This window comes from Talpa occidentalis, unplaced genomic scaffold, assembly GCF_014898055.3.
Source record: "Talpa occidentalis isolate TD23 unplaced genomic scaffold, MPIMG_talOcc4v2.1 talOcc4.6, whole genome shotgun sequence".
Taxonomy (NCBI): Eukaryota; Metazoa; Chordata; class Mammalia; order Eulipotyphla; family Talpidae; genus Talpa; species Talpa occidentalis.
In genome coordinates this window covers 19,033,794-19,055,170 of record NW_023604972.1, presented here as the reverse complement: position 1 = coordinate 19,055,170, position 21,377 = coordinate 19,033,794, and the positions used below count along the sequence as shown (strand labels likewise).

General features: G+C 39.2%; 1 protein-coding gene across 1 annotated transcript; it reads left to right on the top strand.

Moving 5' to 3' along the window:
- Window positions 1-717: 717 nt before the first annotated feature.
- Window positions 718-2,472, top strand: LOC129144771 (uncharacterized). The gene is made up of 3 exons (XM_054688298.1): window positions 718-736; window positions 850-1,691; window positions 2,233-2,472. Exons 1-3 carry the CDS (start codon window positions 718-720, stop codon window positions 2,455-2,457), a joined length of 1,086 nt encoding a protein of 361 aa, XP_054544273.1. The 3' UTR covers window positions 2,458-2,472.
- The last annotated feature ends 18,905 nt before the right edge of the window (window positions 2,473-21,377 follow it).

Genomic DNA, 21,377 nt, shown 5'->3' with positions numbered 1-21,377 from the left:
GCAGCGCTCAGGGCCACGCAGGTGGCGATCGAAGCCATCCGCAAGGCCGAGCTGCACGACCTCGGCCCGTGAGGCGGGTGCCTGGACAGCGTCGAGCTCTTGCAGGGCCTGGACACCCACGGGGAGGAGCTGCAGCTCGCCAAGGAGTGCGCGGAGGGGCGACCTGCGGGCCTCCCTGAGCCAGCGGGGGCGCCTCCCCGAGAGCGAGGCCCGCCAGATACTCAGGCAGATCCTCCCGGCCCTGCCAAAGGCATCGCCCACCGGGATGTGAAGCCCGAGGACATTCTGCGGGGTCCAGCGCGGCACATAAAGCGGGCGGACGTCGGGCTCCGCGTCCCGGGCTTCAGCGACGCCTGGGCAGCTGCTGCGGCCGGCCGCGCGGAGCGCGGGGCCCGAGCTCTTCCCCCACGCGCGGAACCTTGGCCCCAGGTGGACGTGGGGAGCCCGGGCGTCGCCCCCTTATCCAGTGGTCGCCGGGACACTGCCCCTGAGGGGCACCCGCGTCGGGGAGCTCAGGGAGCGCGTCCCGGGCGGGTTCCTGTCCGGCCCGTCTACCTCTCGGTCCAGGGCCGGGACCTGCTGGACAAAACGCTGGCGCTGGAGCCCCGGAGACGCGGCCCCCCGAGAGCCTCCGGCAGCACCGCTGGGGGGACGTGAGCCAGGGAGGGCCTCCTGCCCTCCGGGGAGCCGTCCCTCCGCCTCCGGGACCCGGCCACAATGAGAACCCCGGGACGCCGTGGGTACCAGACGGAGGACATTTGCGGGGTCACTGAATGGAGAATAGACGACGCTGTCCTGGGGACACCCCTGATCCTCCGCTCCAGGAACGAGGAAGAGGAGGCCCCTGAGGGGGCGCGGCCGGGCGCGGTGCCATCTGCGAGCCCTTCCCTCACGATGTGCCCCGTGGTGACCGGGGTGCGGAGGAGAGTGTCCCCGGCAGCCTGAGTCTTCGGGGAGTAAGCAAAGGCATCACCGGGTTTCGCCCAGGAGCACACCACCACCTTCGGGCCAGGCCTCCTGCCAGAGGATTCCCAGGGAAACAGCACCACCTGCGTGCCAGGTCCCCTGCTGGACGACCCCCCGCGGCAGAGCAGCACTCCAGTGCCAGGCCCCCTGCTGGAGGGCGCCCTGGAGAACAGCAGACCCTCCTCGCTAGGCCCCAGTCTGGAGGACGCCTGGGAGTACAGCGTCACCTCCATGCCAGGCCCCCAGCCAGAGGCGGAGGAGGAATCAGGACCAACACCATCAGTCCAGCCCCCCAGCCCTCCAGCACCACCCTAAGACCTCCCCCAAGAGGTAGCTGGCACCTCCAGCACCATAACAATGCACTGGCCCCATTAGGAGGAACCAGCCAGGAAAAAAAAAAAGGCAGACAAGGTGGGAGGGCCAGAGCCAGGAGGATCCTAAATTCCATCTGGAGATTTTGCTGCTGCTGCCCACCATTCGGACCCCACAACAAGACAAAGAACATCTACTGCCACACCCAGCAGAAACTCCCTCCCCTCCACCCCAAAGCTCAGCCGCCCAGTGGCCATGGTGAACAGGAGCATACCAGGGGAGGGGCAAGGCTCTGGAGAGGGCTCAGGGGCTGGGCCCAGTCAGAGGCCCAGCATGAGACGCACAGGACTGCAGCACAGAAGTCTGGGCAGCACCGATGGCCCTGGAACACAGATGTCCCTGGAGCAGAGCAGGTGAAGGGCCAGGGGAGCAACGGAGCTGGTGAAGCACCTGGAGGGGAGCAAAGCGGGTGAAGGGGGGGGCGTGGAGGGTTTGGGGAGAGCTGAGCAGGTGCAGGGCCCCGGGAGGGATGTGGGGCTGTGTGGGCAGAGCCTCCAAAGGCCACAGGGCCAGAGGTGGGGAACCTGGGGCCTTGCTTCCCCATCTTAGGCTCTGTCATGTGAGGGCCACCCCGCTCCCTTGCTGGGAGAGCCCTGCTGTTGACCCCTGGGCACAGGGATGGCGTAGAGAATGCAGGACCTCTTCCATCTGAGTGGCATTGTCATTGACTGACATCCACGGTAGCAAGTCCCCCTGGATCAGGCCCCTTTTAAAACTGAAATTCCAAGTTGGAGAATCACTCACCCACCAGCTAGTGGCGGCTCCTAGGGCCTTCTGGTTTCCTTCTGAGCCTTGTAAAATCAGGTCTGTGCAGCACTCACCGGGGGATTTCGTTGGCAAAAGAGCTTCCTAAACAGGTAACTGTGCTTGGGCTTTATTGACTCTTCCATGCAGGTCATTGGTGGTGCAAGGAGGCAGCTGCTGATGGACAGACTGGCTCCCCACTGCAGGGGGGGCCTCCAGGGGACCTGCTCTGCCTGTGCTGGGGCATGGAGGCATCTGAATTCTCTTTCTCTGCCTGCAGGAGACAGTCAGAAATGGATTGTTCTGTTAACATGTCTATCCCATAAAACATTAAATCATTGTTTGACACCGACTGCATTTGCTTCTCATGTATGAATGCACCCACACTCCAACATATGGGTTATCAGATACCTGTATTTGCTTGAAAATTTTAGAAAGCATTTAGAAAATCTTAGAAAAGTCAGATGGGTCACATGGTGATATCACGGTGACATAAGATAGTGAAACAGACCTACCAGTGAGTATGTCATTAACTATTTGCACTGAGGTCTTACTATGCCTAATCTTCCATTTAACATACTACTTTTTAAAAATTGTTGAGATACTATTGGTTTACAGTACTGTGTATGTTTTACAGCACGGGGTCACACCTCTGCAACACATTATCACACCACACCCACCATCAAGGCACCAGTAATCCTCTACCATAGTCCACTGACATTCCCTCCCTTTCTGGCAGCCTTAGTTCTGCAGTCAGAGTTCAAGGATTTGTTATGGATTATTTTTGTCTGTTTATGTTCTTTGCTTATATTTCTTTCTTGCCACATGAGTAAAATCATCCAGTATTTGTCTTTCTCATTTTGATCTATTTTGCTTAGCATAATCTCCATTTCCATCCAGAAGAGATAGAATGCTTTATGAATTTGCCTGTCCTCATTATGCAGGGGACATACTTACCTCTCTGCATCATTCCAATTTGTGCTACCTAAAGTGAGCACCATAGTATGTTATTTGTATGATCATCATAAAATCTGAACATCACTTCTGGATTAAAATTCTTTCAATTGTTCCCCATTTCCTTTAGGAATAAAAATTTAAGTGGCATGTGATGCTTTCTTGTAAAGATTTATTTATTCATGCATACAAGAACTGGGGTAGAGGCCAGATATATGGCAGGGTGAGAGGATTCACAAGAGACAGAGCAGGGAGCAGAACAGGCAGACTGACTGAAATACACTGCTGAGGGGAGCAGCGGGCGAGACAGGAGAGATCTGCTGCTCCATGTGGGTAGCTCCCTGGCCAGGGATAGAACCTGCACTGCAGAGGCTGCAGACAGCTTCACAGGGCTGTGCTCAACCACCTGCACCACTAGGGAGGCCCATGTGATGCTTTATAAGTCCTTCATTCACCACCATTCTCTACCACTTCCTCCTGTTCTCTGTTCCAGTCACTGTTAATATTATTTGGCTCCTTCACTGTGGAGACTGTGGCATCTATCTCTTCCCCTGTTCTCTACACATACTGATCTTCTCCCTCACCAGACAGTCATCTCTGAGGTACTTCATAATCCTTCAGTTCTCAGCATAAAAGTCACCTGCCTCTAAAAAGCTGTTCATCCTTGCTCTACATGCCAATTGTTCTCTCATACACCCTCTAGAGCCAATTAGATTAGTCTAGAAACTAAAGAAACCAGAGTGAGCACTGTCCATTTGTTTGTGTGAAGTTTGTATAAGATGATGCATCTATGAATGGATGCAATCTAGAAAGAGGGTAAATTTCTGGCTAACCAATGGCAGAAGTAATCTTTTAGTCCTACAATATATTTAAGGGTAATGACTTAAAACAGCAAATTCATGACAAAAATTATCATAAAATACTACTCAGTAATAACCAAAAACAGAATCTGCAGTATGGTTTACAGCAGTGTGCATAAAATTCCATCTAATAGCATTTATATATACTTAATGTGTCCTCATGCTCCTTTCTTACAATTTATGAATTTAAGTTTCAGCAAGGATACTTGAGTGTTTGGGATATTTTACTGGATGTCAATTATTTGGTAAAGCTTAAATAATTGAAGGGTTATTTTAAAATGAGTTCTCAGTAATAGTATCTTTAATGGAATTAAAGCATGCTCCTTTTGAGGAAATATACACAAAATAACCCCAATACAAAACTTAAATAAAAGTATGGAAATTTGATGCATACACATACATATGTGAATTTATATACCTACACCTGTTTGTATTTTGCAGGAGAGAAAGCAATAGCTGAGTACTTATACAAGATGCAAATTGTGACCTAGAGAAATAGAAGCACAGGATGTACACATTACTAGTGCAAACTAAATAAATTAGTTAAAATTGTATTAGTAATGTGGGACCAGTTTACAAATGATGTGGCAATAGTAGCAAAAGCAGCAGGAAGGAAATCAGCATTTAACATTGCCTAATAAATAAAACTTGGTGATTCATTAAACATTATGAAGCTATACAGGATCAAAACTTCTAATACTTGAATAGATCTTTCATTGATATGTTTCAGATGAGCCAAATACTCTAGGTAGGTAAGAAATTGCTGACAAGTAAAGTACCTGCTGACATCATACTTTAATGGAGTAACTTTGAAAATGTATTTCACTGTCTACAAAAGCTGCACAAATCCAAAATATAAGATATAATAAATAATATATTTCAACAATAATGGAAAATATCAGTCTACCATTTTCAATTTTAGCTGTTCTTTATAGTTCAAATATTTTTTGTAAGTAGGTTACATATCTGAACCCTAAAGACATTGTAAATATGATCAACTTTCTTTGCATTACCTTGATGTGTTTATTTAGTAAGGTGCTTTTGGGTGAAATGATTTACTAAAATATTTAGATTTGTTATGTAAAATTTATTAAGTATTCTCACTATTTACTTGGCCTTAGAAATTAGATTTGCAGACGGGCCCTAAAAGTAGTCATAGGTCATTTCTGTCATGCAGCTTGAGACAGAAGGTAATTAATAGATTGATGAACATCAGTTTTACTGTAACTTTACCTATGAGAACTAAGATAAGGATCTAAAGATAAGCACACATTCCAATTATTTATTCAATGTATGTATCCTTTAGAGCTCACATTATTTTTTTTTGTTCTTTATCTTAATAGGATTAGTTTTATTTGATTTTGTGTTAAGGCAAAAGACAGATATCTCCTTTCCTTTGGTTTTAATGAATCCCAAATCTATCTAGGAAGAGAGAAAATAATGTTCATTTCTTAAGAAGTCAACATCAATATTTGGATAAAATTTTTTCTTCTGACAAATCTATGCTGTGTTGGTATTAAACTAAGGTTAAAAATATTAATCCTGAGCAAGAGTAAAAATAAGAAGTTTTGACTAAAGAATGAAACCCTTCATCATTAAACCCAAATAGTTTAAAATTCAACCATAAAATACAAAGTCAGTAAGGCTGGAATTCAGACTTCTGATAATCATTACAAACCTGAATACTCTGAAAAGAAATCAAACACAACATAGTAGATAATACACAACAGTAAAAAGCATCAGAAACTGATGCACCTGGATTTTGTTAAGCAGGTCACTCAGTCCTTCATAGATAAACCTGCCTAGGAGGACAGCACTCAACAGTGTACTGCATTGAAAAGATCCCTCAGAAAGGCAACGCTGGATTCCTTTTGAGATAGGCACAGACTTTATTTTTCCTCCCCCAAAGACATTCAAAGACAAAAGACACATTTGGAAATATACAATAGAAATCTATTTCATAACAACAAAAAGTTCTGGCCACTCTGGACATGGAAGTCAGTCACTTGAGCTTTCAGCTGTGGCTACCCCTCCTGAAAACTTACTACCCAGGAAAGGGGTATCGTGACAAAATATGCATACACCAGTGATGGCAGTGAGGGCTTTTCAACGTGAGTCAACTGAAGTCGAGCTCTACAAATAATCTTCGAGTCCATGTGGTGGAAGTGCACAGTAGGAGGGCAAAGGCCAGCACAGCGAGGATCCTCTTCCAGCATTAAGGCCCTGCCACATAGGACTGGTCAGCTGAACGTTAGGCGGTGAACCCCAGGTCAGGGTTTCTGACGCTGAGCACCACCCTGGGGCTTCCCCAGCCCATCCTGTCCTCTCTTCCCATTGTCTCTCTTCCTCTTCATCGGCTTCTTCAATGACCTGAATCTCATCCTCCTGAGGTAAGGAAGAATTTTCCACCTGCAGTTTATTCCCATCAGTTTTACATTTTTCTTTTTCTTCTATGATCTTCCATATCTTGTGGTTTTCGGTGAGGTGATGCGTTAGCTGACAAAATATTCGCCGTCTGTTTTTCCTCCTTTGTGGTGCTGCGAAATGTAAAACAAATATATTCTAATCATTGTAATATGATTCATTTATTTATTCATTCATTCAACAAATACCTGAGTGCCTCATATATCCCAAGCACGTTTCTGAGCCCTGGGGTTATAGCAGTAAACAGTAAGATAAAAATAATTCCTGCAGTGTTGAGCTCACGTTCTAGTGGGAAAGACCTAGGCAATCAAATACAAAAATGAAAGGTAAGTATGCTAGATGGTGTTCACTATTAAGGGTAAAAATAAAGCAGATAATGGGATTAGGGTGAAATGCTGCGAGTGGAAGAGAGGAGAGGATAGTATTGAAATGTCAAATGATTAATAGTGCACAGTTAGAAACAAGCAAATATTTTTAGTGTATTGAATTTATCACAATTGTCAACAGTCTAGTGGATATAAATAAACAGTCTAGTTGATATAAATTTTTAGAAGCCAGCCAACTTTCCTAGATTGACACTCTGATGGCAGTCACCTAAGATTACTCTTCACTCTGCTAATCCTGAATACAGCCCGGTAGGAAAGGGGTAGGTTTTTGGCAAGTTCTCTGTTCTGATTTACAGCAAGCTTGGAAAACAAACAAACAAACAAAAATATAGATGTAATTTAAATTCTATTTAAAAGAGTAAATAACTGATTCAATTTACACTTACAAAGGTCACAAAAGTTTTTCTTTCCCTAACACTTACTGACTTATCTAGAAAAGTGTCCTTACAATTGGGTAATTCAAATTCATAATGCCACAAAACTTGGTTCTCCTCTTAGAGTCAGTGTATATTTTCCTCCTTCCCACTTATTTTGACCTTTTGCCTAAGTCTAGGTGAAGGGCAGATTATCAGGCTACTGCTTCAGAAGTTGTGCTCTGCAGTTATCTGGTGGGTAGGAGAGAGAGGGTGGTATGAGGAGAGGTGAGGTGAAGACTAGCCATTAGGACTCTCCTGCCTCATATACATTCAGAGGCGCCGACTGCTTTTCATCATCCACGCACAGGCAAAGATGCTGCTTTAACTAAGAACGTTTGCATGATGGCATTAGCCTGTTGGTGTTTTGAGTAGTTACTTTACTCAAGGTATGACCACTGAATCTCTACCTTTAGATATAAAAGATCCAACTCCACATTAAATGAACCTTAAGAACATTAAAGAAATCATGGTTTCCCTATATTCTTACTAGGACTTAGGTTATCTTCTATTTCTTCATCTGTATGTAATGCGGCGCCATCTTGTTCATCATAACAACTTTCAGTGTCATCATCCTCTTCTGCTTCTATCCACTGCCCAAGTAGCAAACCAGCAGCATCATAGGAGTTACACAGGGGACCCACATGTGGGTGATAAACTATTCTTGGAGTTTTGCCAGTTGAAGAGAAGAATGATCCATGAAGGGACTGATGGATAGACCAAGATTTGCTTCATCTCCGTGATCATTTAAAAAAAAAAGAAGTACATTTTGACTGCTGAAAAAACAACTGTAACAACCTTTAATGGCTTTGCTTTAAAATTCTTGACATTTTTTAAAAAGTACTGTCTACGTTAGGTTATAGAGATGAATTAATGAATCTAATTATTTTATCATTTCAACTGTAAGAATTTCTCTAATATTTGTGAAATCCCAAGTAAGACTTTATTCTCACACTCTTCCCACCAGTCAACCCATAATGATTGATATTCTGTTAAGAGAAATATGCATCTTTTGGGTCTCCCCTGGTGGTGCAGCGGTTGAGCGCTGGGTTGCGAGGCTGCCCGCAGCCTCTGCAGCACCAGTTCGATCCCTGGCCACTGGTGAGGGTCCCACAAAAAAAAAAAAAAAAAAAAAGAGAAATATGCATTTTTTTTTTTTAAAAAGATTTATTTATTTATTTATACAAGCACTGGGTACAGTCAGAAGCGCGGGAGGGTGAGAGAATTCACCAGCGCCAGAGCGGGGAGCAGAGCAGGCAGAAGGACCGAAGTACACTGCTGAGGGGAGCAGCGGGCGGCAGGAGAGGTCTGCGCGCCTTGTGGGACCCTCGCCGGTGGCCGGGGATCGAACCGGCACTGCAGAGGCTGTGGGCAGCTTCGCAACCCAGCGCTCAACCGCTGCGCCACTGGGGAGGCCCGAAATATGCATCTTTTTAAAATAAGTATAAACATATTTACTAACTACCTGAAACAGTCTATGATGTCAAATATTCTCTTCTGGGGGAGATGATATAATGGAAGTACTTTGGTGTTGTAGTTGTACCTCAAATGTACAAAGTTGAGTTTTCAATTTTTTTTCTAATCCCCTCCTTTTTGCAGGACCCTTTAAGGGATCCAAATCAGAAAACCCACATATTAATACTTTTTGAGGTGAGGATTCTGGGCCCAGAGCCTCCACTCCCTGCCCTGATACTCTGCCACTGTTGCTCTAGTGTTCTGGAGAATAGTTTCACATCAGATGTGGTTTTAAAACCTACTTTTGTCACCTGTTTACCTCTGTGGTATTGAGCAAACACTTTGCCCAATGAATGCTTAAAATCTGAATAATCTACCTTACGGGGTTGCTGAGGATGAGAAGTAACATTATGTAAGTGTTTAGCAAAGGGCTGTGCAGTCCCCAAGTTCCCAGTGTTCCAATGCCCTGGGGATGATATCCCATAACGTGCAAAGTCTGCAGGCAAGCAGTGTCGATCTGTGATGAGCCGACGCAACTCCAAGGAAACAAGAAATGGTCCCAGTGATTAACTGTCTATCCATGATTAAAAATCTACGACTTTTTCTTTTATGAGGAAGAAGACTACCTTTTTTCAAAAAGAGAAAATAAAAAAACAAAACCAAATGCTCTACAACTTCATAAGAGTTTTTTTTATTCCCCTGTTGGAGTCTGTCCTATGACACTTAACATAGGGGTATAAAGATAGTTTAAGGGGGGCCTCCCTGGTGGCGTAGGGGTTAAAGTCTCAGTGCTATCAAGCTATCACACCTCTGCAGCACATTATCACACCACACCCACCACCAAGGCACCATATTCCATATTCCTCTACCATATTCCACTGATATTCCCTCCCTCTCTGGTAGTCTCAGTTCTACAGTCAGAGTTCAAGGATTTGTTTTGGATTATTTTTGTCTGTTTTGTTTATGTTCTTTGCTTATATTTCTTTATATGCCACATGAGTAAAATCATCCAGTATTCGTCTTTCTCATTTTGATCTATTTTGCTTAGCATAATCTCCATATTTTATGTATTAGAAAATAAATCAAAATATCATTACAGATACATAAATGTTCTGACTATCTGATAAATGCTGACTTTTAGTTACATATTTAATATGCAAATTGATGCTATAGAGAATTGCCATATTTTATGTAGAACACTGTTTTTGGTGGCACTTTTATTATTATCATATGAAGGAATTGGCTAAATCATCATTTTACTTTTAGAACAAATGGACATTTAACAGAGTACAAAAAACAACATTAATGTCTAAGATCATAACAGGAAATGTTGAAACAATTATTTGCAAGTAATTCAACATTATATTTGAGTTGAATTCCTACCTAATACTTGTATTTCATTTCTATATTTACATGTACATAATATGTATATTTACATATATAAGCAATATATAATGTTACTTGTTCTTTTACATGCATTTGCAATGGTTTATCTCAGTTTCCAGACCCTTGTTTAAGAAAATATGGTTTGAAAACAGACAAGAATTAATAGGTTCAGGTAAATTAACATCCTGCAACAATGCCTGAGGTTTGATTAGTCTTAATGGATTTCTGCTCTAAACATTTATCTACAAAATAAGGCACAGGTATCCCTAAGCATACAGGGCAGGAGTTAACCTGAAGGTAAATACATTGAAAATCATTGCATTAATTATGTAGGTAAAGCCACTCTTCAAGAACTATTCAGTTTAATCAGTTCTAAAACTTAGGAGAAAAAGAGGATAAGGCTGGAGGCTCAAGTAATTAGAAAACTAGTTTTCATCTGATTTTTATGAATTTGTGTATATGTTCAATTGCTTTAGGGATGCCTAGAAAAAAGTAGATGGAGGCAGAAATAGAGAAGAAGAGCTGATATTGTCCTTACATTTTCTTATCTTTTCCTATCATATATTCTGTAGATGGCCTACATGTCACTCATTTGTTTTTGTTTTTTTTTTAAGGTTTATTTTTATTTATTTATGCATATGAGAACTGGGGTGTGGGCCAGAGGTGTGGGGGTTGAGAGGATTCACCAGAGATGAGTGGGTAACAGAACAGGTTAATGACTGAAATACACTGCTGAGGGGAGCAGCCGGCAAGACAGGAAAGGTCTGTTGTGCCATGTGGGTTAGCTCCCTGGCTGGGGTTCGAACTCATGTCACAGTGGCTGGTGAAAGCTTGATAGTGCTGAGACTTTAACCCCTATAGCACCAGGGAGGCCCCAACACGTCACTCATTTGGGAGGGGATGTAAACATGAGTGTTTGTAGTCTGGAAAGTATATAAACTGATGTATTGATATTATATTTTAATTAGTTGGAACACATCAATGTTAAGTCTAGTCAATATAGATGAAATCACAAGTGCTCTAATTACCCTTCTTTTGTCTGCCTCAGCTGACGGATCACTTTCAACATCAAAATCTCTATCAAAGTTGTTCCAAAAAATCTCCAGGCAATCATGCTGGAAAATTGCTATTGAAAGTATATTTCTTAAATCCCCATCCCCTGCTCCCCAGCTCTTCTGTAAATAGCTGAAAAAGAGAGGCTGTTTTGAAATTAAGACACAACATTTACTGAATGCAATTCAGAATATATATATAGTAAATATCACATACCATACAGAGACATGATAAATATAATTCTTTATCTGTATATAATTCATATACCTGGCTAAGGAGACAGTACTATTTCTAGGGTGGCATTCCTTAGACCTCAATGATAAGAATCATATTTATCATTACAATAGTCTATAATTGGATCAGCTATTTCTGTTATTGTCTCTCTTTTATTTTCCAAATAAAGTTCAAAGAGACAAGGACATATCCTCTTCTTTTAAATCTAGAACATATCCATAAGACAGTATGAATCAATTAGGCCTAATTAAAATTCAGATACCAAGGAAACCTAGTGTTAGTAACCTCAAATAACTAAATACAGGATTGATGTTAGAGTCAAGGAGAAATGCACTTGAAAATTAGCTCCAAAAAAGTAGGTGATGGCAAATAATTTGGGATAGGGGGAGGGAAGGGGCATTCTTGAAAAATTACTTCAACCTCAGTAGGTTTTTATGGCTAAACTTCCAGGATTAATTACTGTGTTTATGTTAGAGCTTGGCAGATGAACATAGAATGCAACTCAGGGTTTAGGGGAGTGAGGAGTAATCTAGAATCAAGGAAGATGGAGGGGGTTTGCATTTTTAAGGAAATTGAAGGTAAGAGGATGAGGATTTGATTGACTTGATGATTTTTGTCCAGCTCTAGCAAGGAATCTTTTAATTTTCATCAGAAGTAGGTGGTATAAATGTGTCAGTAAGAAGGTCCGGTGGCACTTGGAAATCACATTTTACCTCTGAGAATTCAATTTCTATCACCATATAATAGGTGACTCTTGTATAGTGTTGGGAATACTATTGCTCTTTTTGCGTGTCCTACTCTCACTCAATATCACCCGGTACTGATTGAACATGGATGTTTTGTTGCAGAAAAATGTCAGGGAAAAAGATATTTTTATTGTGGAGTGGTGTTTTAAGAAGTACATGTGGTGAATTGCTACAGGAAAGCATCATTATGACCAGAGAAGGTGTAGGGCTGGTAGTTTTCAATTTCATTCTAATAGAATTGTAATAGTGTAGACATTTTTCCAAGGTCCACTCAATATTTCTGTACAATTAGACTATGAGTGATGGTTCGTGGACAGGCAATTATGGAGAGACAGAGTTTTGAACAATATTTTTTGATATCATGATACTACCTACTATGACACTGGTGATAAAATAGTTTCTGGAGACAAATTCTTTTTGATAAAATGAAATAAATTTGTCAAATCAAAAGGGATGATAGAGACATTACTACAGAGGCCATGTTCTAGCAGAAATTATGAGTGAAGCTATACTGATTATAAATTTCATCATGATGATATCATTGGGCAGGCAGTATGTCAGCAAATAACTTTTAAAGCTATTTTTAGGACATATATAAGTTAAAGTCAGGACTTTGGTATATTTTCATATATATTACATACACACACAGAGAGAGACATAAATATATCTAGTGAATCACATTTAACCTTTTCAGGACATTATGTTGAGTTCGAACATGGGATATAGCTCTTGTGAGTAAGTCAGCGATATACATGTGTTAGGGGGAAAGGATGTCCTGAGATAATCTCATACAGGCTTTGTGGACTCCCCCGTTTTGTATCGGGGTTGCTCTACAACACATGTACTTATTGGGCTATGAACTGGCCCATTATGGATCATAGCTTAGATGCTGGTTTGTGTAGTTGTTTTATTTTGACTACATTATATATCTTATCTTCAGCTGTGGCTAAAAGAGCTACAAATTTTCAATTGTGATGAGCTCTTTAAGTGCTTTCCTTAACATTTTACTTTAATGAAAAAACATCTGTGCAAAGATTCTCATTTTGTGGTCCCTATTAAAGAGAGAGCACAAAATATCTGAAGAAAATGTAGTCACTTCATAAGCCTCATTTTTTTCCTCTTAAGTTGTTTCCACATCGGAGTTCATATTAAAGAAATGAGGTACTGGCCTCATAGTTAAGTCACCACACTTAAATTAGTCACTGATTAATGGTTTCTGATTTCACCAGATAATTGACCTCTGCTGTGAACAGGATGGCAAAGTAGTCAAAGAGTCATTGGTCTCAGTTGCTTGAGTCATTCTATGAAGGTTATTGTTCTCTGTGTTTGGGAAGCAGGCAGGGATGGGTGTGGCAGGATGATAAAACACCACCATGAAGGCAGATAAACAGCTCATGAATTCCTGATATTCTGTGCCTGAGGCTGATGGAAAGTGCCTAAGACTCAGTCTTTCTTTACTTAGAGTTTCCTGAGAAGGACATAATTTTTTGCTGACATTTATTTCTTGTCACTGAACACAAGCATCTCATAATTGGCACATGCAGGTCATGTTGATCACAAATTTTTCATGGCACAATCACTGAGAGAGATATTTCCTACTGTTAGGGGGAAAAGGATGTCCCAAAGCAAATTCCATACAGGCTTTGTGGACTCCACCCCCACCCCAGGTCAAAGCCAAAGACACTGGGAACTCCAAATCCCATCACCACCAAAGGGAAGGTGGCTGGGACCTGAAAGTGGGGTTAAGCAGCCAGGTGGATACAAAAGGCAGACACGTGGGCTTTGAGGGGCTCTCCATTTTTGGGCTCTCAGCCAGCTCGCAGCGTCCGGCCAGCTCTGAGAGTGACTTTGGGTTTCCAGGTCGTCGGATCGGGTAGGACGCATTAAAGACTTTATTTCCCTATTTTCTCCCTGAGTTGTACATTTTCCTTATTTCTTTTTCTCTTGTAAATAAACCTTTTATTAACCCTTTTGCGTGTGTCTGTAGTAGAGTATTCATAAGTCCCTTTAAAGCGCGCGGGTGAGGACCCACAGGCAGGAACCCATTTAATATCGGGGTTGCTCTATAACAGCTTGGAGCCCTCTATAACACTACTTTTATCCAATGTAAACCTAAAGTATATCCCAAAACTACTGATTGCTGTTGTTGTCTTTCAGATGAGGGACTATGCTTGTTTTCAAAATAGGACCCAATTAGTTTGTCCATTATGAGATGCCTTGGGGTATTGATAATAGCTCTGCTGGTTCAAGCTAAACTCCCATGATTGAAACTCCATTATCACAGATAATAAAAAGCAGGGACAAATAGTCATTGTATTGTAGGTTAATAAGAAAAAAATCTTTCAGAGTATCTTAATACCAAAATGTCTATTAGTCAGGGATCTCCAGAGAGAAACAAAAAGTATGAGGGAGAGAGAGAAAGAGAGGGAGAGAGGGAGCTGTCTCCAGGGTTTATGGTGTCTAGCAAGTCCAAAATCTTCAGAGCATACCAGCCAGCTGGAAAACATAGTAAAAACTGATATCTGAGGTCAAATCCAATAACAGTCTCCACTATAATATAGCCAGAGATTTAAATCAAACCTGAATAAATTTCAGGAATCCATTTATCCATTCTGTAAAATGTTTTCAAGGCCTACTCTGTAGCAGAAACTGTTGTAGATGCTGAGGAGGCTACAGTGAACAGGATAGACAACATCTTGCCTATGGAACTTAATTCAAGTGTAATGGTATTGGGAGGAGTGAAATTTATACATAAATTTATAACAAAGGTAAACAAGCAGGCAATGGAGCAAGGGCTGCCAGGTAATCTGCTATAATCTCCCCTGAAGTGGTCTGCTATCTTCTGAGTGGGGGTTTTAAATTTGCTAGTAGCCCAGTTAAATAAAATTCTAGAAATGTCATTGTCTCTGGTTTCTTGACAAAATAATAGCCAGCACAGTCTGTATGGAATATATGGTTACTGGACAGGACAAGTATTGCAGAAGGTAATCTTTTAATTTTTCTTTGGAACATAAAAAGGCTGCAGTTGAAGGTAACAAGGAAAATCTAATATAACCCTCAACTCTTATCACTGGCTTCCACAGACACCAAACCTTAGGAAAATGAATTTTCATTTCATTTACCTTATTTCCTAGTCCAGTGGATTCATTTATGATTTTCCTCCTGTCAAATGGGGTAAAATTGTGGTTTTGCTACAAGTTATCTAAATCTGCCCCTCACCTTCAGGATTGAAACTAACCCACAAGACATGTGGATTAAATACAAAGGGTTAAGCTTTAGGTTTCATAAAGTTCACATGAGGGTGAAGTTTTCTCTTTAATAAAGGAAGAGTTACAGTATAAAAATGAAGAATTAGCAAGAATATATTAAAACATAATTGTGGAAGACTGAGATTTAACAACTGATAAAATTAATATAAACAAAAGATACAAAATATAAGGATTCTGTTGGCGATAACAGAATTAAATACAGAACAGGTAAGGAATATGTATGGTAGGAAGTTCCTGATTATAGTTTTAAGTAAATTTTAAGGTCAATGGGATTATTATACAGGAATACCAATTTGTCTTAAAGAATAGAGAAAAATTGAAAAAAAAATAGCAATATGTTTTTAATGAAAAGGGAAAAATCTCTCATTTTTTCTCCATTGTTAAAAACATTCTTGAGTCTTATTTATGTTGCCACTTTATGCATAGTTTTATATTGTCATTTTCTGGCCCAAGTGTTTTGTCAAGTTTTTCTGAGAATCATGCTTTCAAAAATCATACTAATGAACCCTTTTTATTACATTATTGTGACATAACTAAACTGTCAAACCAAAAATTACAGAACAGCTTAATTACAGAATGTTACCATTTAATGTTTGTTTAGATATAGAAATGAGTAATGATTCCATTGGATAAATTGGAAGATACAAATACTTTGTTGGAAACTTTATTAAATATATTACAAAGTCAGAAGGGGCCTCCCTGGTGGAGCAAGGGGTTAAGTCACAGCACTATGAAACTGCAGTATTTCAAACTAAAAAAAAATAGACAAAAACTTTTCAACTACGGAGAAGAAAAGGGGAAGGGATTTCATATAACTATATTTGAAACAAAGCAACTGTGGGTATTTAAAGTAAGGCATAAAATGGAACACTGGGAATAAACAAATTGCTTATAGAAAAAATATATAAGCATTAGGGCAAATAATATAAATAATAGTTTGTTTCAGTTTAAGTTAACACTTTGAAGGTAATTTTAGCATCTGATAATCACAACCTTGTATGTTAACTTTCAAAAATTTCTTTTTTTTAAAAGATTTATTTTTTTTTATTTATACAAGAGCCAGGGTACAGGCCAGATGCGCGGGAGGGTGAGAGGATTCACCAGAGACAGAGCAGGGAACAGAACAGGCAGACTGATGAAATACACTGCTGAGGGGAGCAGTGGGTGAGACAGCAGAGGTCTGCTCACCACTTGGGTTGCTCCGAGGCCGGCCAGGATGGAACTGGCACTGCAGAGGCTGCAGACAATTTCACAGCGCTGCGCTCAGCCACCCACACCACCAGGGAGACCCCTTTCAAAAATTTCAATAGCACACTATTTAAGTCAGTAATTCCCAAAAATAAAGAAAAGGAAATCTATGCTGGTTGAAATAAAGTCAGAACATCACTAACCTTCACCACGAAACTTTCCTCTTCTTCCCTAAAGTGATTCTTGAACTGCATTGAAACTTTGGCTGTCCTTGTGGATTATCTATGACTCTTAAATTGCAGACTTCCTATTTTTCCTATTTCTCATATATTCACTGATTTACTATAATAACCTTATTACCTGCAAAAGTTTGTAATTTCTATAGAAGAAAGAATAGTCACCTATGTCAGAAATATTTGATTCCGGTTTCCTAACAATAACTTATGTTTCTCAGAATCTTGGAAACCTGTATATAAAATATAGCTCACTGAAAAAATAAAAGCAATAGGGACATTCTGTGTTCCAAGTGCTGAATCATACCAACTGATGCATATAAATTCCCTATATGAGCAAACCACAATTTATTGATCTAAAATAACATAGAGAATTTTGGAACTAATATGTACAGAGTGGATTAAACAATTTATGTTGTATTACAATCATCATACTTGCTATATAATTTTTCCAGCCACTAAAAAGAAATAATTATATGACATGATAGAGGTACTTATTATTGCTGCAGTGGTACCCATATTATACCATATAAATGTATCAAATCAACATGTTATACTCCTTAGCTTTTCACAATGTTACACACTAAATGTATTTCAATAAAAATTTTGAGCATATGTGTGGGAATTACAATAAATAAGTCTAAATATTCTGAACAGATGATAAAAATGAAGTAAAAAGTAACCAAGTATATTTACTAAAGTAAATTAAGCATTTAAACCCCCCCATTATGATTTTTATTTATTCACCATTTTAAGTCCTCTTTCTCCAGTCATACCACCTTGTAAAGAGTTACAATGCTAATATAGAAATCATAAGGAAAAACATAGGTTGTCCCATCCAGTTTGGATAAAAGCAGCTGGATTTTCATTCAATTATATCAATATTGATAGTGTCATTGAGCTACTGACTGGGAAATCATTCCTGTGCTCAGAAACATGTTCTTAATTTGAGGTTATGCTAATCTTGTAACCTTGACCAAAGAACTTTAAAATTGAAAATCAGATAACTTATAAGATGGAATTAGCTACTTTAAGTACTCAGCAGCCAATTAACTTGGTGACCTTCTAGGCATGACATGCAGAGATTGTGTAAAAGAATGTAGAGAGAAGAGAATATTGGTCTAGTGCCTTTTAGGATTAACGAAAATTCTAATGATGAACATAATGAAGAGAATTTCATTAGCAGATAATTCATGCATTTGATATACACCAATTAATTGACTGGAATAATTACTTAGCTCTAACTTTTACTTTTTAACTTTATTCTCTTCTTTTACATGGCTTTTATAAAGCACAGTTGTTACTAAGACTCCTTAAACTCCAGTTTACATTGTATATACAGATTTAGTTAGAAACTGTAGGCAATATACAAAAGGTACAGTCTAAAGACCATTTATTATATATCAAATTATTTATAGTCTTGTAATTATAAAGAATAATCACATCTTTTAGATTTATGTTAAATAACACAGTAAAATATGAAATTAAGCACCTATTTACCTTCAGTGAAGAAATCATACAAGAAATACAATCATCTTGAAGAAAACATTCCATTAGCAGAGAGTTAATAAGCAGCAAAACATGAAGCATCTTAGAAAGTAAATACCATGGAAATATTAAAGTCAGACAGCAATGGGATTACTAGTGTTTTAGCAGGGAGATGGTTAAAATTGTATTGTTTTTAGTTGTATTGTTTAAAATTGTATTGTTTTTAATTATGCAGTATTGATTTACAACACTGCATAAATTTCAGGAGTATAGCTTCATACTTCCTCAAGTGTATGTAACCTATCAACAAAGATCTAATTGCAATCAGTCATTATCTCCTCTATCTATTCCTTCCATCACTACCCCCTTACCCTCTGGTAATCACTGTTCTGTTAACAGAAACTACCCTATCTAATGGGAGAATGTAGTTGCACATCATACATTGGACAAGGAGTGACATTCAAGGCTGACAAAAAATTCATACAAATCAACAAAAAGAAATCACATAATCTAATAAAATAACTAACAGAAGAGCTAAATAGACACTTCTCTAAAGAAGATGTATAGATTACCAGCAAACACATGAAAAAAAAATTCATCATAATTTATCATCAGGGAAATGGAAATAAAAACCATAATGAGACATGACTTCACACCTGTGTGAATAACACATATCCAAAAGACCAGGCATAACTACTGCTGACACCCTGTTGGTAGGGATGTTAATTAATTTAGCCTCTGTAGAAACAGTCTGAAAGTTTCATAAAATATTAAAAATAGATCTGTCATATGATCCAGCAATCATATTTGCATATTATGTATCTAACCAAAACATGCAAACACACTAATTTTGAAGGGACAGAAGCACTCCTTTGTTAGTTGTAGCAGTACTTACAATAGCCAAGTTATAAATGCCCTATGAAAGATGAGTGGATTAAAAAGTTGTGGTACATATAAATTACAGAATATTACTCAGCCATGAAAAAGATAAACTCTTGCCTTTTGTGATAACATGGTTGGAACTGGAGGGGACTATACTAAGTGAAATAGGTCAAAAGGAATAAAATAAACAGGGCCTCCCGGGTGAGGCAGTGGTTGAGCGCTGGCTTGCAAAACTGCCCACAGCCTCTGTAGCGCTGGTTCTACCCGCGGTCATTGGGCAAGGGTCCCACATAGCTCGCAGACCTCTCCTGCCGCCCTTTGCTCCCCTCAGCAGTGTACCTCATCAGTCTTCCTGCTCTGCTCTCCCCTCTGGCTCTGGTGAATTCTCTCACCCTCCCGTGCTTCTGACTGTACCAGTGCTTGTATAAATAAATATATAAATCTTTAAAAACATAAAAAAAAAAACTAGATAATTTCACTCATGTAGAATATAAATAAACAAAAAATGTAACAGAAAATACAATCAAAACAATACCTAGAAATCTTGTTGCAGAAATGAGGCTGCCAGATGGAATAGGCGAGAGTGGAAAGAAAATGATGAAGAGAGACCACTTGATTGTGGTGGAGGACTGTTTGCTGTGGAAGTAGATATGATGTGGTAATATACATCTGAAGATGTGAAACAATACCTTCAAATTATATTCAGTGTTGCAAATGTGTACATCAGTAAAACAAAAAAAAAAATAGTGCAATGAGCAAAAATAATCTAAGGATTTGTTTTATTTATTCGCTTGCTGTGTCTTAATATTTCACGTATGTGTGAAATCATTTGGTATTTGTCTTTCCCTTTCTGCCTTATTTCACTTAGTGTAATCACCTCAAGTTCTGTCCATGTTGAAAATGGCAAGATTTCATCTTTATTTTATAACTGAGTAGCATTCCACTGTATGTATATATGAATAGACAGATGATACATAAATAAATAGGTGATAATAACATCTTTATCTTTTGATTCATTGACGAACACTTAGATTGCTTCTATATCTTGGCTATTTTATATCTTGGCTTCTGTATCTTGGCTATTGTGATAGTGTTGCAGTTATCATAGGGGTTCATTTATCTTTTCAAATTATAGCTTTCATAGTCCTCAGCATAGAGGAAACTCTATTCAGTTTTTCATAGTGGTGATACCACATAGTGTGTACAGTGGACAAGGATTACTTTAGGGTATTAGTCTGTGAATATGATGACATAAACACAATGACATGAAAGTGATCCTGGGGTAAATTGCTACAATCAAGGTTGATAGAAAAGTTATGAGCCTTAAAATTACTGAGATGTTTCAGAAACAGCAAAAGATAAATACATGAAGAGGAATGGTGGAGGGTGACATCAAGTCCAAGAGATAATAAGGGTGCTGATCACATTGTACAGGAACATGGATTTTGATTGTGAGATAGGAAGCCATTGAAATTGAGTGGAAAAATCATATGATTTTGCTTATATATTTAAGCAAACTTAAATACTCTGGTTATCATGTCTATAATCTATGAATGGCAAAGGTGAAAGTAGGGATGCTATGTTGGAGTCTACAAGATGGTATATGGTGACAGGGTGGTAGTGTTAGATGTGGAGTCCAGTCATTGTATTCTAGATATATTTGAATAGAGCTAGCAGAAATTAAGGATAGCATGCGGATTGAGAAAAAAATAGATCAAAGGTAATTCCAAGTACTTTAGTTTGAGCACCTAGATCAAGAAATGAATGCATTAACTATAATCAAATGATCATATTGCCTTAAAATACAGTTACATTTTAACTTAGAGATTCATCTGCTCGCTAAACTAAAAAAAAAAAAAAGCTATACTATATATGAAACTTAATTTAGAAAATTGCTGAGAGTCAAAGAAAATACAGTACTCACTATATTAATTGATTATATTAAATACAATTCCTGACTTTAGTAATTTGGTGAATGTTAACTCAACATATCTCATTAATAGGATATTTTGGCCTCATAACGTTATTTTAAACAATTCCCATTCTATCTCGTTATCAGATAGATTGCAGCAAATTAGTCTGTACTCCTGGAACTAAAACAAAGGTACCAATCTTTCCACCTACATACTTCATTTAAAAAAGTCTAATTTAAAGGTATTTAAAGGTATAAAGGAATCATTATGCAATATCTCATCTGTTCTAGTATACTTAGGTCCAAAAATGTCCCAGAGTTATTTCTATAAATCTTTGTTTAATTTAAAATAATTCAGTGAGCTGAAAAAGAAAAAGTAAATGATTTATATTTTAACCAATGGAAACTATTT

What these genes read in the sequence shown, in the direction of transcription:
- LOC129144771 (XM_054688298.1), top strand. An exon ending in ATGTCCCTGGAGCAGAGCAG is followed by an intron (nt 1,692 to 2,232) that starts GTGAAGGGCCAG and finishes TCTTCCATGCAG; the next exon opens with GTCATTGGTGGTGCAAGGAG.